The 21,093-nt window shown below is 39.5% G+C and overlaps 1 protein-coding gene and 2 long non-coding RNA genes across 6 annotated transcripts; 1 reads left to right on the forward strand and 2 right to left on the reverse strand.

Annotated features, from left to right (window-relative positions):
* Positions 1 to 3,790: 3,790 nt before the first annotated feature.
* On the reverse strand, positions 3,791 to 15,270 carry LOC113034282 (uncharacterized). 3 transcript variants are annotated; one of them, XM_026188711.1, is made up of 6 exons: positions 15,206 to 15,270; positions 13,212 to 14,259; positions 12,750 to 13,066; positions 12,356 to 12,505; positions 8,176 to 8,236; positions 7,310 to 8,105 (listed from the first exon to the last, which is right to left on the reverse strand). In XM_026188711.1, exons 2-6 carry the CDS (start codon positions 13,838 to 13,840, stop codon positions 7,913 to 7,915), a joined length of 1,350 nt encoding a protein of 449 aa, XP_026044496.1. In that variant the 5' UTR covers positions 13,841 to 14,259; positions 15,206 to 15,270; the 3' UTR covers positions 7,310 to 7,912. The 3 variants fall into 3 exon arrangements, with proteins under 3 accessions (XP_026044497.1, XP_026044496.1, XP_026044495.1); XM_026188710.1 differs by having other exon boundaries at positions 12,356 to 12,541; XM_026188712.1 differs by lacking the exons at positions 7,310 to 8,105; positions 8,176 to 8,236 and adding an exon at positions 3,791 to 4,304 and having other exon boundaries at positions 12,356 to 12,541.
* LOC113034283 (uncharacterized) lies at positions 14,809 to 16,985 on the forward strand. 2 transcript variants are annotated; one of them, XR_003274142.1, is made up of 3 exons: positions 14,809 to 14,859; positions 15,232 to 15,342; positions 16,754 to 16,985. It is a non-coding gene; the product is annotated as an uncharacterized LOC113034283 (long non-coding RNA). The 2 variants fall into 2 exon arrangements; XR_003274141.1 differs by having other exon boundaries at positions 14,829 to 14,961.
* Positions 16,986 to 17,448: 463 nt separating this feature from the next.
* On the reverse strand, positions 17,449 to 19,128 carry LOC113034284 (uncharacterized). The gene is made up of 2 exons (XR_003274143.1): positions 18,909 to 19,128; positions 17,449 to 18,137 (listed from the first exon to the last, which is right to left on the reverse strand). It is a non-coding gene; the product is annotated as an uncharacterized LOC113034284 (long non-coding RNA).
* Between the last annotated feature and the right edge of the window lie 1,965 nt (positions 19,129 to 21,093).

Genomic DNA, 21,093 nt, shown 5'->3' on the forward strand with positions numbered 1-21,093 from the left:
CTATTCTCTCTCGGGCAAACACGGAGATGCTGATGCATGCTTTTATTACCAGTCGCATTGATTACTGTAATGCCCTGCTCTCTGGTCTTCCTAAAAAGAATATTTCAACTTTACAACTTTTACAAAACTCGGCAGCTCGTGTGCTGACGAAGACCAGAGGGCGGGCCCACATTACACCGGTTTTAGAATCGCTGCACTGGCTCCCCGTGTGTTTCAGGATCGATTTTAAAGTTCTTTTATTGGTTTTTAAATGTCTTAATGGTCTTGGGCCTTCTTATCTCTCAGATCTGCTTTTACCGTATGAACCCTCGCGGACCCTGAGGTCCTCTGGTACTGGCCTATTGATTGTCCCTAAAGTCAGGACACATACTCACGGAGAGGCAGCTTTTCAGTGGTATGGTCCTCGTCTGTGGAACAGCCTGCCGGAGGAGCTCAGGGCCGCAGAGAACGTACATGTTTTTAAGAACAGGCTCAAGACCCACCTTTTTAATTTAGCTTTTACTTAACGTTTATTTATTTTATGCTTATTTATTCTATCCTGTTATTCTATTATTAATTTAGGCTTTACCTAATATTTATTGATTTATTTTTTAATCTTGTTACTCTATTTATATTGTATCCCGTTCTCATTTATTTTATCGTTTTACCCTGTATATATCCTATTGTGTCATATCTCCAGTGTTTCCTCAGAGGGCGCTCCCTGCACCGGGGCTGTGATCGACCATGGTTGCTGGGGCTCTGGGGTCCTCTCAGCCTGGCTGGGGGGCTTCTTTGCCTCCCTCCTGCTGTGTGCCCAGCCTGGAGGCTACGGTCTGTGACCGGCTCCCGGTGCAGACGGCTCCCTGTTATAGTGTTTCCTCACTTGGCTCATGCGTACCCAGCCCAATTTTACTCTTTTTGTGTGTGTGTGTGTGTGTGTGTGTGTGTGTGTGTGTGTGTGTGTGTGTGTGTGTGTGTGTGTGTGTGTGTGTGTGTGTGTGTGTATTCACATCGTTTATGTTAATGACAGTGTGGGGAGTGAGTTGGAGGGTGGGGTGGGCTGCTTTTAACCATGTAAAGCACTTTGTTCTACATTTTTTTTTGTATGAAAAGTGCTTTATAAATAAAGATTGATTGATTGCTACATGATCGCTAGCGACACAGCTATGTTAGCATAGAAACACAGTGAAGCTGGAGGATGAATGCTAACTTTTTTCCACTCGATAAAAGTTAGCATGAGGGTTTCTGGTGGTCAGGGACAAATGCAATCGCATGGCAGGATGCCTTAAACAGATCAAACTTCAGTCAGGAGAATAACTGAGCTGTACAGTAAATAAGTTAAGAACAATGGAATAAAACAAAACAGTAAAAAATAAAACATAGTACATAAAAATTAAAACAGCCCTATATTTAAAAACAAGCTAAAACAACATTGAATCAACTAAAACAACTGAAGTAAAACTAAAAACCAACATCTCACAAGGAGTGAAAGGCCAGGGTGAATAGATGGGTTTTCAGGAGTGATTTAAAAACAGGCAGAGAAGGGGCCTGTCTTATCTCTAAAGGCAGATCGTTCCACAGTTTTGGAGCTGCTACGGCAAAAGCACGATCTCCTCTAAGTTTACGCTCAGTCAGATGCATTTAGGAGCAGCTGATCAGCTGACCTGAGAGAGCCGGTGGGTGTATAAGGCTGCAGCAGCTCAGAGAGATAAGATGGGGCTAGGCCAGAGCTTCCCAAAGTGTGGGGCCCGCCTCCTAGGGGGGGGCGCAGAGCCATTGCAGGGTGGGGGGAGGGGGGGCGGTATGAAAAGGGGAAAAAAACAAAATGCTTGGACACTGCTAGCACGGGGCGCCTACACCAACGCAAAGCAGGAGATGAAGCATCGCTGAATAGGTTTCCAAACCAACTTTATTCCAAGCCAAAGACTAGAAAATATGGTGAAGCATATCTGCCCTTTGGTTTCACCTGCACAAGCGCTGAGGTAGGTCTCCCCTGCAGAATTGGTTTTCCCTTCGTCGGGAGCAGCGCTGGGCTGTTCAAATCACGGACAAACAGTATCCCACATTCTTGATTTTTAGTTCACAAACACTTGTTGTAATGACTAACTACTCCTGACATTTTGGAGACGTTAGCTCTTTATACAGTAAAGTTAGAGTGGGATACAAAAAATATCAGGCTGATCCTGCCACGATTTGTTCCCCCGGTTCAAATCACGGAATAACCGTATCCCACTGTGACACACGCTAGGCACAGATACACCCACACACAGGTCGTTGTCATCAGATCCCACATTTATTAAGAGTGTGCACTGAATTACAACAGAACACCGTCTGACAGCGGTCGGTTTCCCCAGCGTCTCTCTCCTCCGCTCCTCTCCACCTCACTATATAAAGGAAAGGAAAACCACCATCAGTCCAAAATCGCCATCAGCTGTTCTTACCAGCATCGCCCCGTTGAGCTCACTGCACCACTCCTCCCCTGCAGCCGCGCCCCGGACCACACCTCCGCCACACCCACAGTTTATGTTTTTAATCCCATTTTGCACAGAGAAGCATTTTTTGAAAAATGTATTGATAGCAATGCTGAATATTATTACACAGTAAAAAAAACAACTACATGTAAAATTACACCGTAGGGGTGTATGTCTAAGGAGCTCAATGAGGTAGCTTGGAGCTATATCGTTAATAATTCGGAAGGTGAGCAGCAGGATTTTGAATTGAATGCGATACTTAACGGGAAGCCAATGCAGGTCGGCAAGGACAGTGGGTGATAGAGGCATTACATCGGTCTTTCCATCACATTTGTGGCTTCTTCTCCGCTGCTTCTAAGTGGAAATTGGTACATTTGACTTCACTACAATTATCTGACATCTTTAGCTGTTATTTTACAGATGCTCATGAAACGCATGAAGTACAATTTTGTTTCTGTAGTTGATCAATCAGTTATTTGACTTGCATGAATTCAGCAACTATTATTATATGTTAAGACTTTAAAAGTACTTACTGTTGATATTATTTTCTGTAAATTGTTCAAAATCATAAATGTGTGAGAAGCACTCAATCAGGGGCGACTCCAGCATCAAACCTTTAGGAGGGCTCAGCTCAGTCTTAATGTCATGCTTTTAGTGTTGCCTTCAAAAGAAATGTAATTTTTGGATGACCTACAGCAGTGTCTAAGAATAACAGATTTTAATATAATACATCAGCTTTACGGTGGTCACTTTAGTTTAAAACCCGATGCAATGGCACAGTCATGTTGACAGTAAATTTCAAAAACAGTTTAAGAAAAAGCAGATCAGAGGAGAAACCTGCACGGCATTGTTTCAGTCTCTTAACCACATAGAGGCAGGTCCACCAAATCATCAAGTATTTAAAGTACCATTATACAATACAGACAGTTCAAAATCCCCCTGCGACTCCACGTACCTGCACAAGAAGCAAACTGGTAATAGAGCTGATTTTAAATGACAGCTTTTGAATTCAGAGAGTGGAGAACAGATTTGTAGTCTGTCACATCAGTATAGTGGCATTCATCCTGTTCAAGTTTACAGTGATGTGAATGTTGCTAAATGCTATTATTCACATTAATAGCAGAGTGCTACTGAAAAGCACACAACGCATCCATTTAATGCATGTAGATGTTGTGAAAAATCCACCTGATCTCTGTTAGTTCCAGTCTCTCTGTCCGCGCTTCCTCTTTGTACTGACAATCACACACAAACATTTTATATTCAACTAAAAAAAATAACAAAAAAAATATGTATATATTCTTGTAATAATTATTTTAAGAGCAGTTTCGGATCATCGTTTGATAAGAGCATAGCACCCTGCTTAGTTATGAGCGATCACCATAGATGAATGTGGGCAAAGCAGAAGTGACATATATGTAGCCAGGTGGAAGGTCTTTATTATCGGACATGTCCCTGACTTTGACTTCATGTCCACTCTTACGTGTGGACATGAAGACATACTTCTTATGTGTGCTGTGTTCCTCCATCTTTTTCCCTTTTTCTCCCCAGCCATGAAGTCTTTTGAATTTTCACTCAATAACAGCACCTTTTAAAGTTATTTGTTTTTATTTATTTAAACATATAGTAAAATTAATATAAAGTGGTACATGTTATGCACTACCTAAAGTGTGAAGTCACAGAATGATACTATTTAGTGCAGTTTTTAATCATTACCAGTCTTCATCTTAGAGCTTGTGCTCTTATTGTGCCATGATGTCTCCTTTTAAACTGTGTGGATATTCACCTCTTCTTCATCCTTCCTGTTCCTTTCACCAAACTGCTCACTCTCGTTCTCCTCTGATCTCACTTCCTGTTCTGGTTATAAGAAGAATGCAGTCAGCATGTGTCAAAGACACTCCCTTAGATTAGATATTTAACATTTTATTTATCAACTATTTTATGCACTAAATCAATCAATTATTAAACAAATATCATATTGTAGAAAAGCAAATAATAATGCACTAAGCAGTTTCATGCCACAAGCGCTAAATGGTCACTTCACTGTATTTATTTCCCACAAACTACTATACCTAGGATCTTCAAGTTTCCACTATAATTCATTAATCTGCAGCGACTGTAGAACATAAAGTATATTGACCTCTATTGCTTTCTTTATGACTTGGCCTGAATACACACACATACACATCTTTGAATAGCACAACAAATGAGGTAATTTTCCATGTGTTTTAATAGGTTTTAGTGATTTATGGGTTTTATGTATGTGTGTGTATTTTGGTCTTCAGTGTAAATTTATACAAACTGTAATTTTTTCAGATGAAAGATCCATTATTTAATGTTGCTTTATGTTGACTCTATGGAGAATAAAGCCTTGCATGAGTGTTGCTATTTTTAATTGTGGAGTGGAAGACCTACTGTACTTGTTGTTTAGTCTGTGATCTGAATGCCAAATTTAACCAAATTGAAAGCAAAGGTTACAGCTGGGATATTCCACACATTTGAAAGACTCATTGTGTAACTCAGATGTTTATGAGCTTTGATCACTCCAGCATAATAATTATCATGTAACTGCAAGAAGACTTAATGAAACTGAAACAATGCACCCTAACACAGGCATTTGAACTGTACGCTAAGGAGTGCATGAAGTGTACCTCTACAGCTGAAAAGAGTTTGACTCTATAATTTCTGGATCTACTGATTTGTTTCTGATGTATCTCTTCTTTTATTTAGCCTGTATTTGTATAGCGCTTTACTAGTCCCTAAGGTCCCCAAAGCGCTTTACACAACCAGTCATCCACCCATTCACACACTGGTGATGGCAAGCTACATTGTAGCCACAGCCACCCTGGAGCGCACTGACAGAGGCGAGGCTGCCGGACACTGGCGCCACCAGTAGGCAACGGGGGAAGTATCTTGCCCAAGGACACAACGACCGCGGCCGTACAAGCCGGGGCTCGAACCGGCAACCTTCCGGTTACAAGGCGAACTCCCAACTCTTGAGCCACAATCGCCCCATTATGAACAGAAAGATGATGAAATCCTCTTTATTTGAGAAAATGTCCTTAAACTATTTTTCCTCCTTCTTACTGAGTTTCCAAGCTACCTCTTTGTTAAGTGAATAAACTATTTGAACAAGAAAGATATCATGGCATTTATGATGATACTGTGTGTGTGTGTGTGTGTGTGTGTGTGTGTGTGGTGCGTGCGTGCGTGCGTGCGTGCGTGCGCAGAGGGGAGGTCAAGACAGGAGCTCGCTGAGTTGACCTGGTACATCAAGTTTGGATTTCCCCAGTTATTGGTAAACAAAAAAGATTTAAACTTAAAAGATTTTGAGTTCATGCACACTAGAAAAAAAAATTCTCTTCATCACAATCATTTGTTTAAAAATATGGCTATTTTACTGATCTATGGTTATTATTAAAGAGGAAGGAAAGAAGAAGAGGAAGCCTGAGCCCAGGTTCTGTCCATTTTCATAACAAGTGACAGCACAGACATCTGAGCTTTTTCATCATAAAGATTGTGATGTGAAGCATCAGCAGGTAAAGTGTCGTTAAAGTGTCACTTCAATAATGCTGCTGGGAGAAAGAAGTGTTGACACATACTAGTTTTGAATAAAAGGTTTAAAACACAAACAGTCGAATCCTAGGTGTTGCTTTTAAGCTTAAAGAATATAATAAGTTCTAAGACAATTCAGTTTACTTCTTACTGTCCATGTTGTGTTGTGGTATTTACTTTATCATGAATGTACGCTACTTTGTTCTAGCGACTGTAAAAAAAAAAATTGTATTCATGAAATAAACTAGACTTTCACAGTCTGCATCTTCCACAGTTTTTATGCTTTTTTTCCACTCCAAGTTTGACACAACCCCACAGACAACCAGAGTTAACTAACTATGTGAAGCAATCACAGACACTGTAATGGCTGATTTTTCTAATAAACACAATCAGGTTAACATTAAGGTTTAACATTGAAGGAGATTTGTTCCATAGTCACAGTTATACTTGTATTTCCTTTACTTACATCCAACACTACTATGTTCTGTTTCAGTCCAGGTGCTGGCAGTTTATCCTTTGTTGTTTGGACAAATAAGCTTAAAGCTAAACCTTCATGTTTTTGATGGGAAAGTTTGTTAAACCATTGCTCAACTTATGTCTGCATGAGAGCAGATAATTATGATGTACTTGTAAAAAGACTTGATAAGCAGGTCACAGCTGAATCAAGGGGTAATAAAAATAAGACCACACGGTCTCAGCACGACTACACATGCAGTGGGTTAGCGCACACATTTGAAAGACTCATTGTGTAACTCAGGATGTGACCCCTTATAAAGGAGACAGAGAAGTTCTGTTGTTCAGTCAAGTAAAACCTGGTGAAAGCGCAATTCTAAGACTCTGGTCGTTGCTTAAGTGTATAGATAAAAAATCTTTTCTTCATACATTCTTTTCTTACTATATTAGTATAATCGCCAAATCGATCATTTAATATTTATCTCCTGAAACGATCTACATTAACTTTTTATCCCTAGAAATGTGTTTCCAGAGTCCCAGGTTTAGTGACTTCCTGTCCACCATCACATTAGCCGAGTAGTTGTCAAATTTGAGGGGAGCAGAGAAGATCAGACACCAGTCAGCAGGTCAGAGGCCAGCTCTCATTTCACAAATCAATCACTTGATTTATAAATGGAACAAACACCCCATCAGACCAGGTAACGACCCATTATGAGACAACAGCCGTCTGAGAGGAGATGTTCTGTATCACAAAACATGGGAAAAAAACAAACTCTAGGCATTCTGAAATATATAAAGCTCAACAAAAAAAGACAACCATATCAGATCCTGATGTAATTCATGTTGTTGTTGTCTTTATTAGTCATTTAAAAAGAGGTCCAGAAAAAGTGTCCAGGAAGAGATTCTACTATTTATGCAGCACTGCCCCCGTGTGGCCACAAAGACACACAACAGCTTCATTTCTCAGCCTGTTGCCTTCTTTTTCCTTCATGATGTAAACAGTGAATGAACCGAAAGAAGTCAACCCATAAACTGTTAAACTGATACAACAATCATGATGATTATGTAACAAGTTGTAGTTGACTTTCTGGTGGTGGTTTTGGTATACAATTTAAAAGCCATTTTCTTTTATAAATACACCATACACTTTGTTCTTGACCATTTCTTTTCCTCATATCCTTAACGGACAGTGGAGGAACACTACATCTAGCTTCTGTTTAACATTTATCCAGGCGCCCCCACACTGCACCTCTACAGAAACCAAGGGAGAGACAGACACACAAAGATTTCCACTTGAATCTTGATCTCAAAATAGAAAAAGTTTTATCACAAAATAATTACAAGAGCACAAATAAAAACTCGAAACCAAAGACAAATGAAATAAAAGGGCAAGGCCCTGCGACTGAACACAGCACATCTTGCACACCTTTAAAATTCACAAATTTCAGTTTTCTTTGTCAGTCTGTGGTATTAAAAAAAATCTCAACATGATGACCAATGTTTGACCTTTCACCTCTAGCATAGTTTTCTCTGGATTTCAATCTGGCCACTCCTGAAATGACATTTATCAGTGTATGTACAGCATCCATTTTTGGTTTAGACAGTCTGACACAGACCGTCTCCATGGCAACCTCCGAGACTCTTCTTTTCCTAAAAAAAAAAAAAAGTCTCTATATGACCACCAACAAACCTGTTACACCATATTTTTTCACCAGCTCACCTTTGCTGAAGGTTCTCATACAAATCTAAACATCTTTTGAGAAAGTCCACATCACTCTGATCTGTAATGAAAACAGAAAAACAATGACAACACCAGCAGAGGCCTCCGACATAAACCTGGCAACATAAATCTAGATAACTTTGCTTATTTATCTCTTAAAACATTCAACAAAGATTAAAAATTCTAACAAATATACCAATATAAATATATATTCCAGAAACAGGACATTCCAGTTAGATCCTCTCCAAACTTATACTGGGCAGCTCAGCCCATCATCCACTTTTACAAAACAGAAAGCCGCCTGATACAACAGCCCCAAAAGTGACAAAAATCCACCTCCAAAAAGCAAAACTTCTCATAATGGAAAAACAAAAAAGATTGTCAATCCTATCAAACACTTTCTCTTAATCTAAAGAAATTATTCCAACATCAAACTGTACAATTTACAAATAACTACCAAGTCTCTCATGAGAAAACTCTTGTTCACATTAGAGCTGTGTGGTACACAGTACGACTGATCTCTGTGAGCGATTCATTTCACAAAGTGTTTCGGCCTGGTGGCCAGTACTTTTGAAGGAAGTTAGTAATCTGTGCATAACAGAGCCACGTCTCCATTTCTAAGCAGAGACAAATCTCTGTTTTTTAGGGAGAAGAGAGAGCCCCACATGATGGCTCGATGCCAGTAACAGTCTTTTACAGAAGTCTGCAGGCAGCCCACCCTGTGCAGGAGCCAGCTGACCAGCAGCAGCACTAATCTCCTCCAAAGAAAAGTTAGCATCCAGGACAGCTCTGTCCTCAGAGCTCAGCTGAGGAAGCCCCTGCAGCAGCTTCTCCACTCAAGCTTTATTACTTTACTCCATCCCTAACATGGTGGTGTAAAAGTCCACGGCATACTGACCTGCTCTGCATCCAGGAAAAACCACTAACACCACATAAACTACACTAACAACACCATACACAATTGCACTAACTCATAATCAGCCTCACAACACACCACACATAAAAAAAAAACACAACTTTCAGCCAGACAAACCACACAGTCCACCAAACTTCCATCATTCACAAGAGAGAGGGAGAGATATAAAACGAGAGAGTTTAGTGGATGTGTGTTTGTGTGTGTGATACACACAATTTATGAATGTACTCTCCAATAAAGGTTATGTAGTTGATGAAAAGTGGGTTAGATTAAATGTTTACATTTCTTGTGCATGAAGTAAACTATAATATTTATATGTAAAATTCCACACCTACACCTGTGCGCCCTCACACTGCAGCACATTTTACTCCCCTGGTTGCAGAAACCGTTCTATATTTTGTCACAGCTGCAAAAGAAGCTCCACTCAAAGAAACTCAAAGTTGATGGAGAGGAAGAGATTTCAGAACATGAGGCAGGAAGGTGGGGAGAGAGTGAGGCGGTATGGCACACAGGAAACGGTCGAGGGCAGACTCAAACCCAAGCTCCTGCAGTGGGAACTCTAACGTTTAGTACATGTGTCCCCACTCAGCCAGGTGAGATATAGCAGAACCATCAATTCAGAGTCTGACAGTAAGGGTGAAGACGAGCCTGACTGTTGGTCTGCTCCAAAACAAGCCCATAAGCAAGCTTTGAAATAATATGTTACAAAAGTGTGAAACTGCGACATGAAATTTGATTTGAAAATGAAATTCATCCTGATCAGGAGCTGTTATGATCTAAATGGTGTTCTAGATCCAGTAAGCATTCATTCAACTCGTATGCAGCAAAATTAAAAATAAGTTACCACATGTTGTTTTTTAATTTGGTAAATAATTGATAAAATGTTAAAAGTACTGGTCGTACCTTAGCCACATGTTTTTTCTGTGTCCTGAACTACAAGGTTTCTGGACAGGGTATTTTGCTATTATGTCAACTGTTCTTGGGGTAACTCTTCATCCTTGTCCTCTGATTGCTGTATTTGGGATTCCTGTTCGCTCACTTACACTTGATTCCACACAAAAGGATATTATAGCCTTCACATCCCTATTAGCGAGACGTCTAATATTGTTGCATTGGAAGTCTGTTAAGTATCCTACTGTTTCCCGGTGGCTTGAAGATGTCATGTTTTTTTTAAAACTTGAAAAAATTAAATATACGTTGAGAGGTTGCACAGCCAAATTTTTTCACAAGTGGCAACCCTTTATCTCTTATTTTGCTAGTCTAGAGGTATTGCCTGTTTAAATCTACTTTTGTTACTGTTATATTCCTCTAATATGTTTGATGGTTGTGTTGATCTGTGTGGGACTGGGGGGCGTTGTGGTTTGTTTTTTTTTTTGTTATTTATATATATATATATATACATATATATATATATATATATATATATATATATATATATATATATATATATATATATATATATATATATATATATATATATACATACATACACACACACACACACTTAGGAAAATGAAGAAAGGTTGACTGTATTTCGGTAACTACTTACAGAAAAAGATTGATGAGCACAAAAAAAGAAACAAACTTTAATTGTTTCTGATTAGAAGCTGTACAATCCGGACTGACTTTAACAAATGTGCTATAGGCTCACCTGGAAAATAGTGAGCTTTAAAAGACTGATTTTGTTCCAAAGGCTTGCACAGACCTCAACCAATCCTAAGGCTAATTAGCACGGCTAGAATTTTAAAAACATTTGTTAAATGATGTCATTGCTAACATATACCTGTTTTAGAGCATGGTGAGTAGCGAGAATGCAAAGTTATTGTTACCTCTAAAAAGAAAAATGTGAAGATGTGATATTAGCATGAGCTATATAGTATCTCCAAAAGTTGATTCTGTTCATCTGGACTTTACGTTTTGTGGGAAAAACGTTTCGTCACTCATCCAATTGACTTCTTCAGTCTCAGCTGACTGCAGGTTTCCCCAATCTTATAAACAGTGCATGTATATGGTTACCTGCCCCCTTGCAAAACTTTGCTAGACCCGTCCCTGCACAGTTACCAGCTGTCAGTAAAAAAGGATCCTGATGTTATTTGTCTCTCAGAAACAGTTCATAACTTCCCTTCAACTTATTCATGTCACCTAAAAGGTAAACCTGTTTCTCCATCACCTGTTCAGCTCTGATGATTCAGTAAGGACATCTCCTGGTTTCATCTTCACGTTTCCCTCTCACCATATATCCAAACCGATATCATGACCAGCAGCTGTTACAGCTGTGGCTCCAGCCAACATCAGCTGATACTAGAAAGTAATATTAAATAAATTCTAATAGCAGCTGATCAAGTTTTAACCTGCTGCTGTTGTTTAGAGCGACCACCGCTGGTTTCCTCTTTCTGGCTCGAAATGCACGATAAACAAACAAGAGAGAAAAGCGATCAGCTGATCATTGATCAGTTTCATCATTTAAGTAGCAACAGGAGAGAGAGGGAGAGAGAATGGGAGAAGAAGAGGCAGCTGGCCACGTAAAGACACAGAAGAACTCCAGCTTTGTGTATTTTTTTTTTCATTCAAGCTGGAGTCCGGGACAAATCGGGTTCCTTTTCAATACGAGACGCGGCCGGTCCGGCGGCCACCACAGGTCTCTCCTCCTCCTTCCTCCCCTTTCCCTCATCCACCTGCTGTACTCAAAATTTGTACTCAAGTACAAGTACTGTTACACTGGTTAAATTGTACTCAATTACAAGTAAAAGTACTGGTGTTAAAAAATACTTGAGTAAAAGTACAAAGTACTCTTCTCAAAAACTAGAGTATTAATTACTTTTTAACACACTGATGTTTTATTCTGTCGTCAATAGCAGGCATTCAACTCGATTCACCAGTATAAATATTTATGTTCAAAGCACATTTCTCAGATGAACAAGGTATAGAAAGGTAACTTGTTTTTTAAATAAATGTAGATATAAAAGAAGGAATTTTTTTTGTTAAAACAATGACAAATATGTTTCTGAACATGCGTAGAACAGTTTAAACTTTTCCCCATACACTGAACAACAGGCAGGTGAGTGTCTTAAACTCTTAGCATTTCTGTCACACTTTACTTTCTGAACCTTTTGTTCAGTTTCAGCAAGAGCTGGTTTTCTAAATTAACAGAGGCAATCCGACTTCGTTTGGCTGTGAAGAGTAGACCAGCACAGCTAAAAAGTCGTTCACACGCAGCAGAAGCAGGCAGAGCTGTGTTCAGTTTAAGAGAGAGGTTTTTGATACCTGAGAAGGAGTGCAGCAGCTCCATGGTGTCTGTGGCACAAGCAAGGTAACCATCAAGCTCAACTGCACTTTGCAGCCGTCTGGAGATTGGTCTGGAGAAGAATTCATCTTCATCAGATGACTCTCTTTGCTGATCCTCACTCTCATGCTCTGTCGTTTCAAGATGTTGTTTGATGTATGTCAAGGCTGTAATTGCAAGTAGATAACACAATTTTGTTATTTAAATTTCAGTGATTATTCCTGAACACAAATTTAAAAACGGCAAATTCTCAAAAAGGATTGTTTAGTATTCGGGACAGACCATCAATAACTTACAATGTATTAGGTGAAATACTCACTTAAGCATGTGTTCAAATGTAAAAATACACAAAAATGGGATCACATGAATCCTTACCAGCCTCTGTTACATCTGCTCTGTCAGTCCAGGAAGTCTTGAACTTGGGTAAGAGGACTGCAGCTGCAGCCAACTCTGGATCCTCCATCATCGCTCCAAAACGCTTTTGAAGGCCATTTTGCAGGACTCTGATGAGTGGCACGCATGTCTTGCTTGATGTCTCCAGCCTGCTAAGTTTGAACAGTAGTTGTTGGATTACTGGCAGGAGCCATCCCATAAAGGAAGTGGACTCAGACTGAAGAATGTTTGAAGCTTTCACCAGTGGCTTCATGGTGGTACAGTACTCCCTAAGGAATGCAACTTCTGCAGGACTCAACCTGTAAGACACAACAACAAAACCCACCATGACTATAACAGGGATCTTCTGATTTAATATTAAGAGTCTGCTCATGTTTTTAACCATCCATTAAGGAAAATTCACAAGATTTGCAACCATATTGGTAGGTGTCCAATTTTACTCACATTTTCACCTTGAACTCCTCACAAATGCTCCTGATGGCATTTTCCCCCTTCTCATCAATGATGCGTATTATCCTTTCAATGGCAAGGTAGGTTGAATTCCATTGTGTTGCATTGGGACGAATGATCTGTAGCTCACACTTGTCCTCTACCACTTCATTAGCCAAATGAGTTTTGTTCCAAATGGCCTGGCATTTTGCAAAGCATGCACGGGAGAGCCTCTCGTAGGTTTCATTCATGCTCTCTGCTAGGGCAGCATCAGATGTTGCCACAAGGTTTAGCAGGTGACATGCACATCGCTGATGAGACGGGAGTTGATACTCCAAACCAGAGTCTTCATCAAGAATTGCACTTGCCTCATGGTAGTCAATATGGTCAGTCAGGTCAATAGTTTCTGGGTCTGTTTCATCTTCAGCTTCATCTGCATCATTTTGTGCCCCAAACAGTGGATCCAACTTTGTCAAGGCCTTCCACATATCAGTTGTGGTTCTTACAACTTTGCCTCTAATCTTGTATTGACAATGGATATCATCAAGCGCACCAGCAAGCATGTCAAATGTGTGAGACCCTCTCAATCTTTTGCATGCTGGTGCTGCAGATCTTCTTTCCAGGGACTCTTCCTCCAATGGCATGTGACTCCAAGGTAACTTTTCTGATGAGCTGACCAACAATCAGTAGTGGTAGCAACAAATTTGACTTTATCCAATGCTGCAACCAAAGTCATCTTCATGTGATCAGCAGCTTCACAGATTCTGGCACGGACAGTGGGTCTGGAGAGGACTTTGGCTTGAGGTTGTAATGTGGTAACCAATTCTTTGAAAGATGGCTGTTCTACCACTGCAAATGGCTGTAGACCCTCACATATGAAATTGATGACAAGCATGTCAACAGTTGCTTGTGGAACATGTTTGTTTGCAGCTCTCAACATCAGGTCTGGTAACTTGGCTTGTGTATTTGCTGAGAGCTTGTTTGGTGTGGCTGTGGCCTTTCGCTGACGAGATGTTGACGCCACAGTGATATTGTACTGCTCAATCTTCGATGGATGTTTCCTCTGTAGAGATAAATATTATCATACGTCAGGTTCATACATTACTTCATAACATCACTGTGATTAACACTACAGGAAAACATTTTTAAAACATCATTCAACTAGACATGAGCTAATCTTTGATTGTTTAGCATAGTATAAAAGAGTGGTGAATTTGGTCAAATCTTGCAGATATATTGCTGTATTTATTTACAAATGTAAACCAATTTTGAACGATCATTGCGAAAAACATGAATTTCTGTATACATTCCAAGTTCTGTAATCTGTATACTATCTGTAAAAAGAGTATCGACCAATGTATCAGTATCTAAATTTTTAAGTCCTTTTTATCAGTATCACCCTAAAGTTTTCAGTATTAGTCAGGTTCTAAAAATACTAAGAGAGCAAAATATGTGTATATAGCAAATGTAATTTAAGGAAAGGGATCACATACACAAAAATGCTGCCCATACAGCTAACAAATAAAAACAATCCACATTGTGTTCTTTAAAAAAATATATCATATTGGGAAACATATAACCCTACTGATTAAGAGCCACGTCACTATGATAGACCTATATCAGGCCAATGATCCTGATCAACTGATCCATCAAGCGGGCTCTGGTACATGTCAGCTGAGAGCTGGAAGATTAATTTGAGATGCAGCTCAGCATTGTGTTCAAATTTTGTTTTTGTTTTTTATATAGGGCAGCTGATTGTAGGCCTGTGAGTTTTAAATGACTACAAATTTAATTTATTGTAATGACGGTGGTTATCCAAATAATAAGCTAAAACATTCCTACGAATTTAGCTCAATTATGCATGCACACACGCACATTAGCTAGCTCCGTCTTATTTTAATATCAGGCTAACCAATGGCGGTGACAATATCTCAGCCAAACTAATAACCTTAACACACATGAAAAATAAGAAGGCAATATTGTACACGTATAGTTGTAAAACCTCTTACCTCAATGTGTTTTTTGTTTTTTTTAGATTAGACGCTGAAGTCTTGTAAGCTGAAATGACTGTAGAGGTCAAACAAAGTTTGCACTGCATCTGGACGCTGTCTCCTTTTCTCCCTCTGCACATGAAAAATTCCTCCAGGTATGGCCACGGGCACACGTCCTCCGTCTTTTCTACGTCGTTTTCATGGTTGACAGTTGTCCTCTGTCTCCATTTTGGCTTCTTTGTCTCCACATCTTCCGTCTATAAAGTAGTTTGTACTCCACCATGTAGCACCTCCAGACACCTGTGCCTGCTGCTGCATCAGAGTTTATTCTTTGCTTACGTCTTAAATTGGCCGGTCGGGATTGCACGGCTTTATTGGCTGCAAAAATGCAGACGAAAGGTTTGAATATTAATTCAAATTATGGGCGTACTCAGTAGATTACATGGTGTAAGTTGTACTCAAGTATGAGTAAAATTACACACTTGAAAAATTACTCATAAAAGTACAAGTACCCAAAAAATCTACTTAATTACAGTAACGTGAGTATTTGTAATTCATTACTTCCACCCCTGACAGTAAATGACCATAAATTAACTGTAAATTACACTGCGGTGAGCTCCATTCATATCCGGTTGTTCAGTGATGACGCCACGAATCCTACTTCCGGGTCTAAAGTAGTCTGCGTTTAATATGGCTTTTGTGTTGTTAACATGTTTAATGTTATGTATTTTCTTCTATTTGATCTCAAAAGAAAGGGAGGTCAACAGGGATCACTGACTGTCAGTGATCCCTGTTGACCTCCCTCGGCTTTTATTACCGCTAATCATTTATTTAAGCTCAGTTTTTAAAACCTTAGGATGTAACTACAGCCCAGCCCATGCAGCAGTATATGAATGACTAACCTCGTATTTTGGATGGATTATCTCAGTTGTTCTCCTCGCGTATAGGTGTAACGGAGAAACAGCCAATCAAATCGCAGCTTTTCGGGCATTGGAAAAAAATGGGGTTTTTTTTACACTGAACTGTCTGAGCGCGGGTTCGAGTCCTGGTTGGGACAAAGGTTGTGTTACATTATCAAAAGTTAAACACCATTTTCAATTTACTTATTGTGGATAACATTTATTTTTCACTTTGCTTTTAATTTTTATTTCATTATCATTTTATTTAGATTATATAGTGTTATGGCCTGTGGAGCAATTTTTCTGCATTACGTACCTATACTGTCATAACTCAGACTGTATCATGACAGTCTTGAGATGATACATACCAGACATATAGTCTACAATTATGCAGACATCCAACTTTTAATAAAAAAGACTAAAGCTAAAACTATAATACAGATACATTCTGATGACATAGAAAATGATGCTTATACATAATTTAAACAAGGCATGTCTGTAATAAGTCATCTGTCTGCTTCCTGGTGGCTGTTAGTTTATATCTATTCATTTTCCAGCACAAACTCAGTTCTGACATCATTACTTTATTCCAGTCATGCTCTTGCCAGCCTCCACTCTGCATGCTTTAAATCTGTTGCTCTTCTGCTTCTACCATTCTGTGTTTCAGATCCTCAGCTATGCAGCCCGCCTCCTCTCCTTTCTCCTCCTCACCGTGGTCACTCAGAACCCTGTCCCAGCCTCCATCTTCATCACTACCAGCATTTTGACTCTGGGGTGTGGCTTATGCAAAATCCTGTCACTGCTGAGATTTCTTCTGCTATGATGGGTCATTGGAGTCTAACTGCCTAACAGTTACATTTATTTCTGTATCTCAATAAATCATGTTCGGTTTTTCCACATGATCTCTCCTTATTGAACTGCTTTTGTAGATAAGCTTCAAGCCAGAAAGCAACAATACCTAAACCAAAAATATTATCATCAGAAGTGAGAAAGTGTCTGGACTATCTCCAGCTGTGTTGCATGTATTAAAGATAACTTCAGACACTGTCTGGTTGTCATGTCTGAAACAGGCTGTATAGTCACACAGATAAAAGACAGCAGTCATGTTTCTAATATTACAAATCAACCAGAAAGATTATAAAGATAAAAGCTGTGAGACCCCACTAGAGAAAGGATGGCTTGTTATCATTACATGAAGTGATTTAGAAATAATATGTAAGCTTTCAGGGCTGCACTCATAGCTTTTTAAAACTGATTACCTGATGGTGAGCACACACAGGTATATAAACATACAGGTGAACTCTAAGAGGTTATAAAGAAGAGAGCTGTGCTGCTATTTTTACAGAACACAATTTATTCACATTTTTATATTTACAATCAGTTTTTATTTATATAAACAAAATAAACATTACAAAACTAGAACAAAACTATCTTATGTACAATATCAACAGTTTCTCCCCTATTTCCTCTTTTCTTCCACCCATCTTTGTCTCTCTGCCTCGTAGAAAGGAGACTCCTGAATCTCCTTCCAGGTGCTCTTGGCTCATGAGCCAAAGCCAACCAGCTGATCATCCTCAGAGGCTTCTGCAGCAACCCTCACTCTGCTGGTCTTGCAGTTCAGAAGAGTCTTTATCTCTGTAAAGCTGAGGGCATACTGTACAAATGAATGCAAGCTCTCCTTGCCATGCCCTTCTTCCACAGAGGTCCCTGCAGCCTCTTCCTTCTGGAGATCTTTGATCAGGTACATGGTGTACCCGACATCATTCCCCAGAAGCCACCGGAAAGATTTCCCTTTATACTTTCCAAACTGCAGAATGTACTCTCCCTGCACTTCCTTCATGTCAGACTCATCCCCTCCTCTCTGATAGATGACAGTCAGAGCATTCTGATGTACAACATCATCCCTCACAGGTGCAGACTTGTCCTGCAGTTTGGGGTCATTTTTAATCCGTCGAGCTTCTTTTGACGGGTCCTGGAGAAGGTATCCAAGTGGCCCCTTGCGGAACAACCACAGAGATTTTCCCTGGATATGGCGCAACTTTCTTCTGCATCTTGACAAGCAGTGAAAAAATAAACAATTATATTAAACAAAATTGATTCCAAACACAAACAAAGACATTTCAGGTTATAATCTTGCTGCTGGGTTTACACAGCAGGATGCAGGAGAACAATAACGAGACTCAATTTGAAAGAACATTGACAACATTTGGGATAAAAGTGTTTTTTCCTCCAGGTATAACAAACTGTTCTGTCTGTAAATAAAAACCTTTCATGGTTGAATGATTATTGGCATATCTGCAAAATTTGTGGTAACTGCTTAGTAGTCATGGCACATAAGAATTGCTGGTAGATTAACAACATATATGTATTTAAGCTATCGTGTTTATTCATACACGAGTGGGCATTGCTCATGTTAGAGATATCAAAACAGATTTTCGCATTGATAAGGTGACTGACCATTACAACATGAAAGCAATACATTTTCTTTTAAAGCAGGTTCAGTCATTTAGCATGTCATCTCATAACAAGACACTTATTGGTTATTTAATTGTACCACATTATAGTAATGTCAGTGTCACAGCAGTCGGAAACCTACAAAGTTTATTTAATGGCAAAACACGTCAATGAAACACGTAATTTATTTAAGGATCACGTTCATTCATTTTTTACCGTGCCACTTTACAACAGCAGATAAACTCCCACTGTCTTTAACTGAGCGATGGATGCTTCGTAAATGCAATCGCAACACGCCTATTACCTGTAATATACACCTGTAAATGTATTCTGTTTGGTTTACTGTTATTTCAAACGACGTTTCTTACCTTTGATCAATGAATGAGGAGCGTTGGGATGTGTTGCGAGCGTTGAGTTACTTGTTTTCTCTCCCGAAACGTAAAAGAGGAGATTTTTTAAAAGTGCCGCCGCATCTCAAACTCGTTACAGCGCCGGAAGACCGTAGTGGCCAAAAATATATTACATCCGTAGTGGTTTAGCACTACCATAGAGAATGAATGGGAAACGGTTTAGGCCGTTTAGCTAAACAATCCCAGGCTCCCGCACGACAAACGTCACTGCTGTTTAGTTTTCTGTCTTCATTTATGTTGGAAGTGATAGCAGAGCTGTACGTTTTAACTTGTTTCCAAAACCCCGCAGTCAGGACATGTTATATTGTATTTAGATAGAAGCTAGCGAGCTAACTCCCTGCTAACTTCTAACTCCGTTAAATGTCATAAATTCCGTTTTCATGGATGCCTGGATGTTAAACTCAATTGTTACACCTGATAGAGCAGAACGCTGATCATTTTATTAAAGATGAAAGACTTTAGACAGTTTTTCAACTCTCAGTAATGCCATAGTGATCGTTTGATATATGGACCTGCAGCGGAGTTTAGACCCAGACACGGCTAGTGACGTCAGACTGAACAATCGGATAGTTCTATCACGTGCACGTGTACACGTTGACAACCGTAACCATGGTCGCCGAGGGTATATAAATGCTGCACAAGGTTCCAAACGTCCGTTTACACTTGCTCGTGGACTTGTTTCGACCTGCTCCAACCTCAGCCTGTGGAAAGCTAAGTTTTGCAAAACATTTTACTAAAAGCGGATTTAATTTGAGAGCACAACAAGTACTTCATCTGTGGATCGTTTGTACTTGTTTTTGTTTTTCAAGTTTGAAGATGGCTCGCCGTGGACCCGGACTCCCCGACTGTCACCTGGACTTCGCTGCAGGTACGTTTGAAAATTTCTTTAAAAAAGAAATTATTAACGACTGGTGTATGAATATGAAAAAAAGGTGTTACTTTGATTTGAAGGCTTCAAATTTGACACTTTTCTTTAAAATGAAATGGTTAAAAATAGCTTAATGGACTAAAATTTGTAAAATGCCCAAAAATCAGTTTCTGTGGTAACGGCATCTTCAAGATGTCATGGCGTCAGAACACGCAGGCGTAAACACACAGATCCAGGTCCCCTCCTGACATCCTTTTCTTCTCCGGATCAAAGGCTTTATTGACATAAACTATATTTTTTCTCTGCTGCAAAACACAAAGATAGCAGATAGCTTTTCTTCAAATTCTTTAATTCTCAATCGCTTTTGCAACTTTGTACTTTTGTATTACTTGCAGCAACAACTCCACCTCATTGTTAGTCCATTTAAAAAAACTCGTCGCTTTTCCTTTTCATTTTCCTGCACGTTTCAAAGAGCCGGAAAGTAAATAAACGGCAGACAGAAATGAGGCAGGTCCAGTCACCTTGCGTTTCACGCATGCGCAGTACTGGAACGTAAGCGTTTTCGGCCGTTTCAATGTGGACACACAACTCTGTGAAAACGGTAGTTTGGACACGAGCATTTTCAGACAAAAACGCCTTTTTCAAATTGATCCGGGCTAGTGTGACGTAAGATCACAGGCCGTTCCAATGACGTCACCAATCACCACACTTCAAAGCACAAAGCCTGCGTTGTCACAGTAACGCATTCTGGGATAGGAGGTCATATATAGGAGTGAACTTGACTCTCACACAGCCTTAACTGTCTGTCTGTCCTCATGTCTGCAGTGCTGCTGTCTCCGGTCACCCTGCATGTTTCTAAGGTTAGTTTTCTCCATATTTATATTGTTCTTGTAGTTTTTGTCCTCTGGTTTTTGTCCTTGAGGTTTGAATATACATGTCAAATCAAATCAAATCACTTTTATTGTCACATCACATGTGCAGGTACATTGGTACAGTACATGTGAGTGAAATTCTTGTGTGCGAGCTTCACAAGCAACAGAGTTGTGCAAACTACAATAACGTGCAAAATACAATAACGTAAACAAGCAAAATATAAGAATGGCTAATCTGAAACTAATAAATATATGTACAATATATAATAGTATATGCATTTCTGGATGTGTATACTAAATGTTTTTCTACGTGTGTGTGTGTGTGTGTGTGTGTATACACATTTTTTACGAATTATCTGTCTCTCAGTCTGCTGGTACGGGACCGGATGCTGCAGAACCTCCT

This window comes from Astatotilapia calliptera, chromosome 12 (genome assembly GCF_900246225.1).
Source record: "Astatotilapia calliptera chromosome 12, fAstCal1.2, whole genome shotgun sequence".
Classification (NCBI taxonomy): Eukaryota; Metazoa; Chordata; class Actinopteri; order Cichliformes; family Cichlidae; genus Astatotilapia; species Astatotilapia calliptera.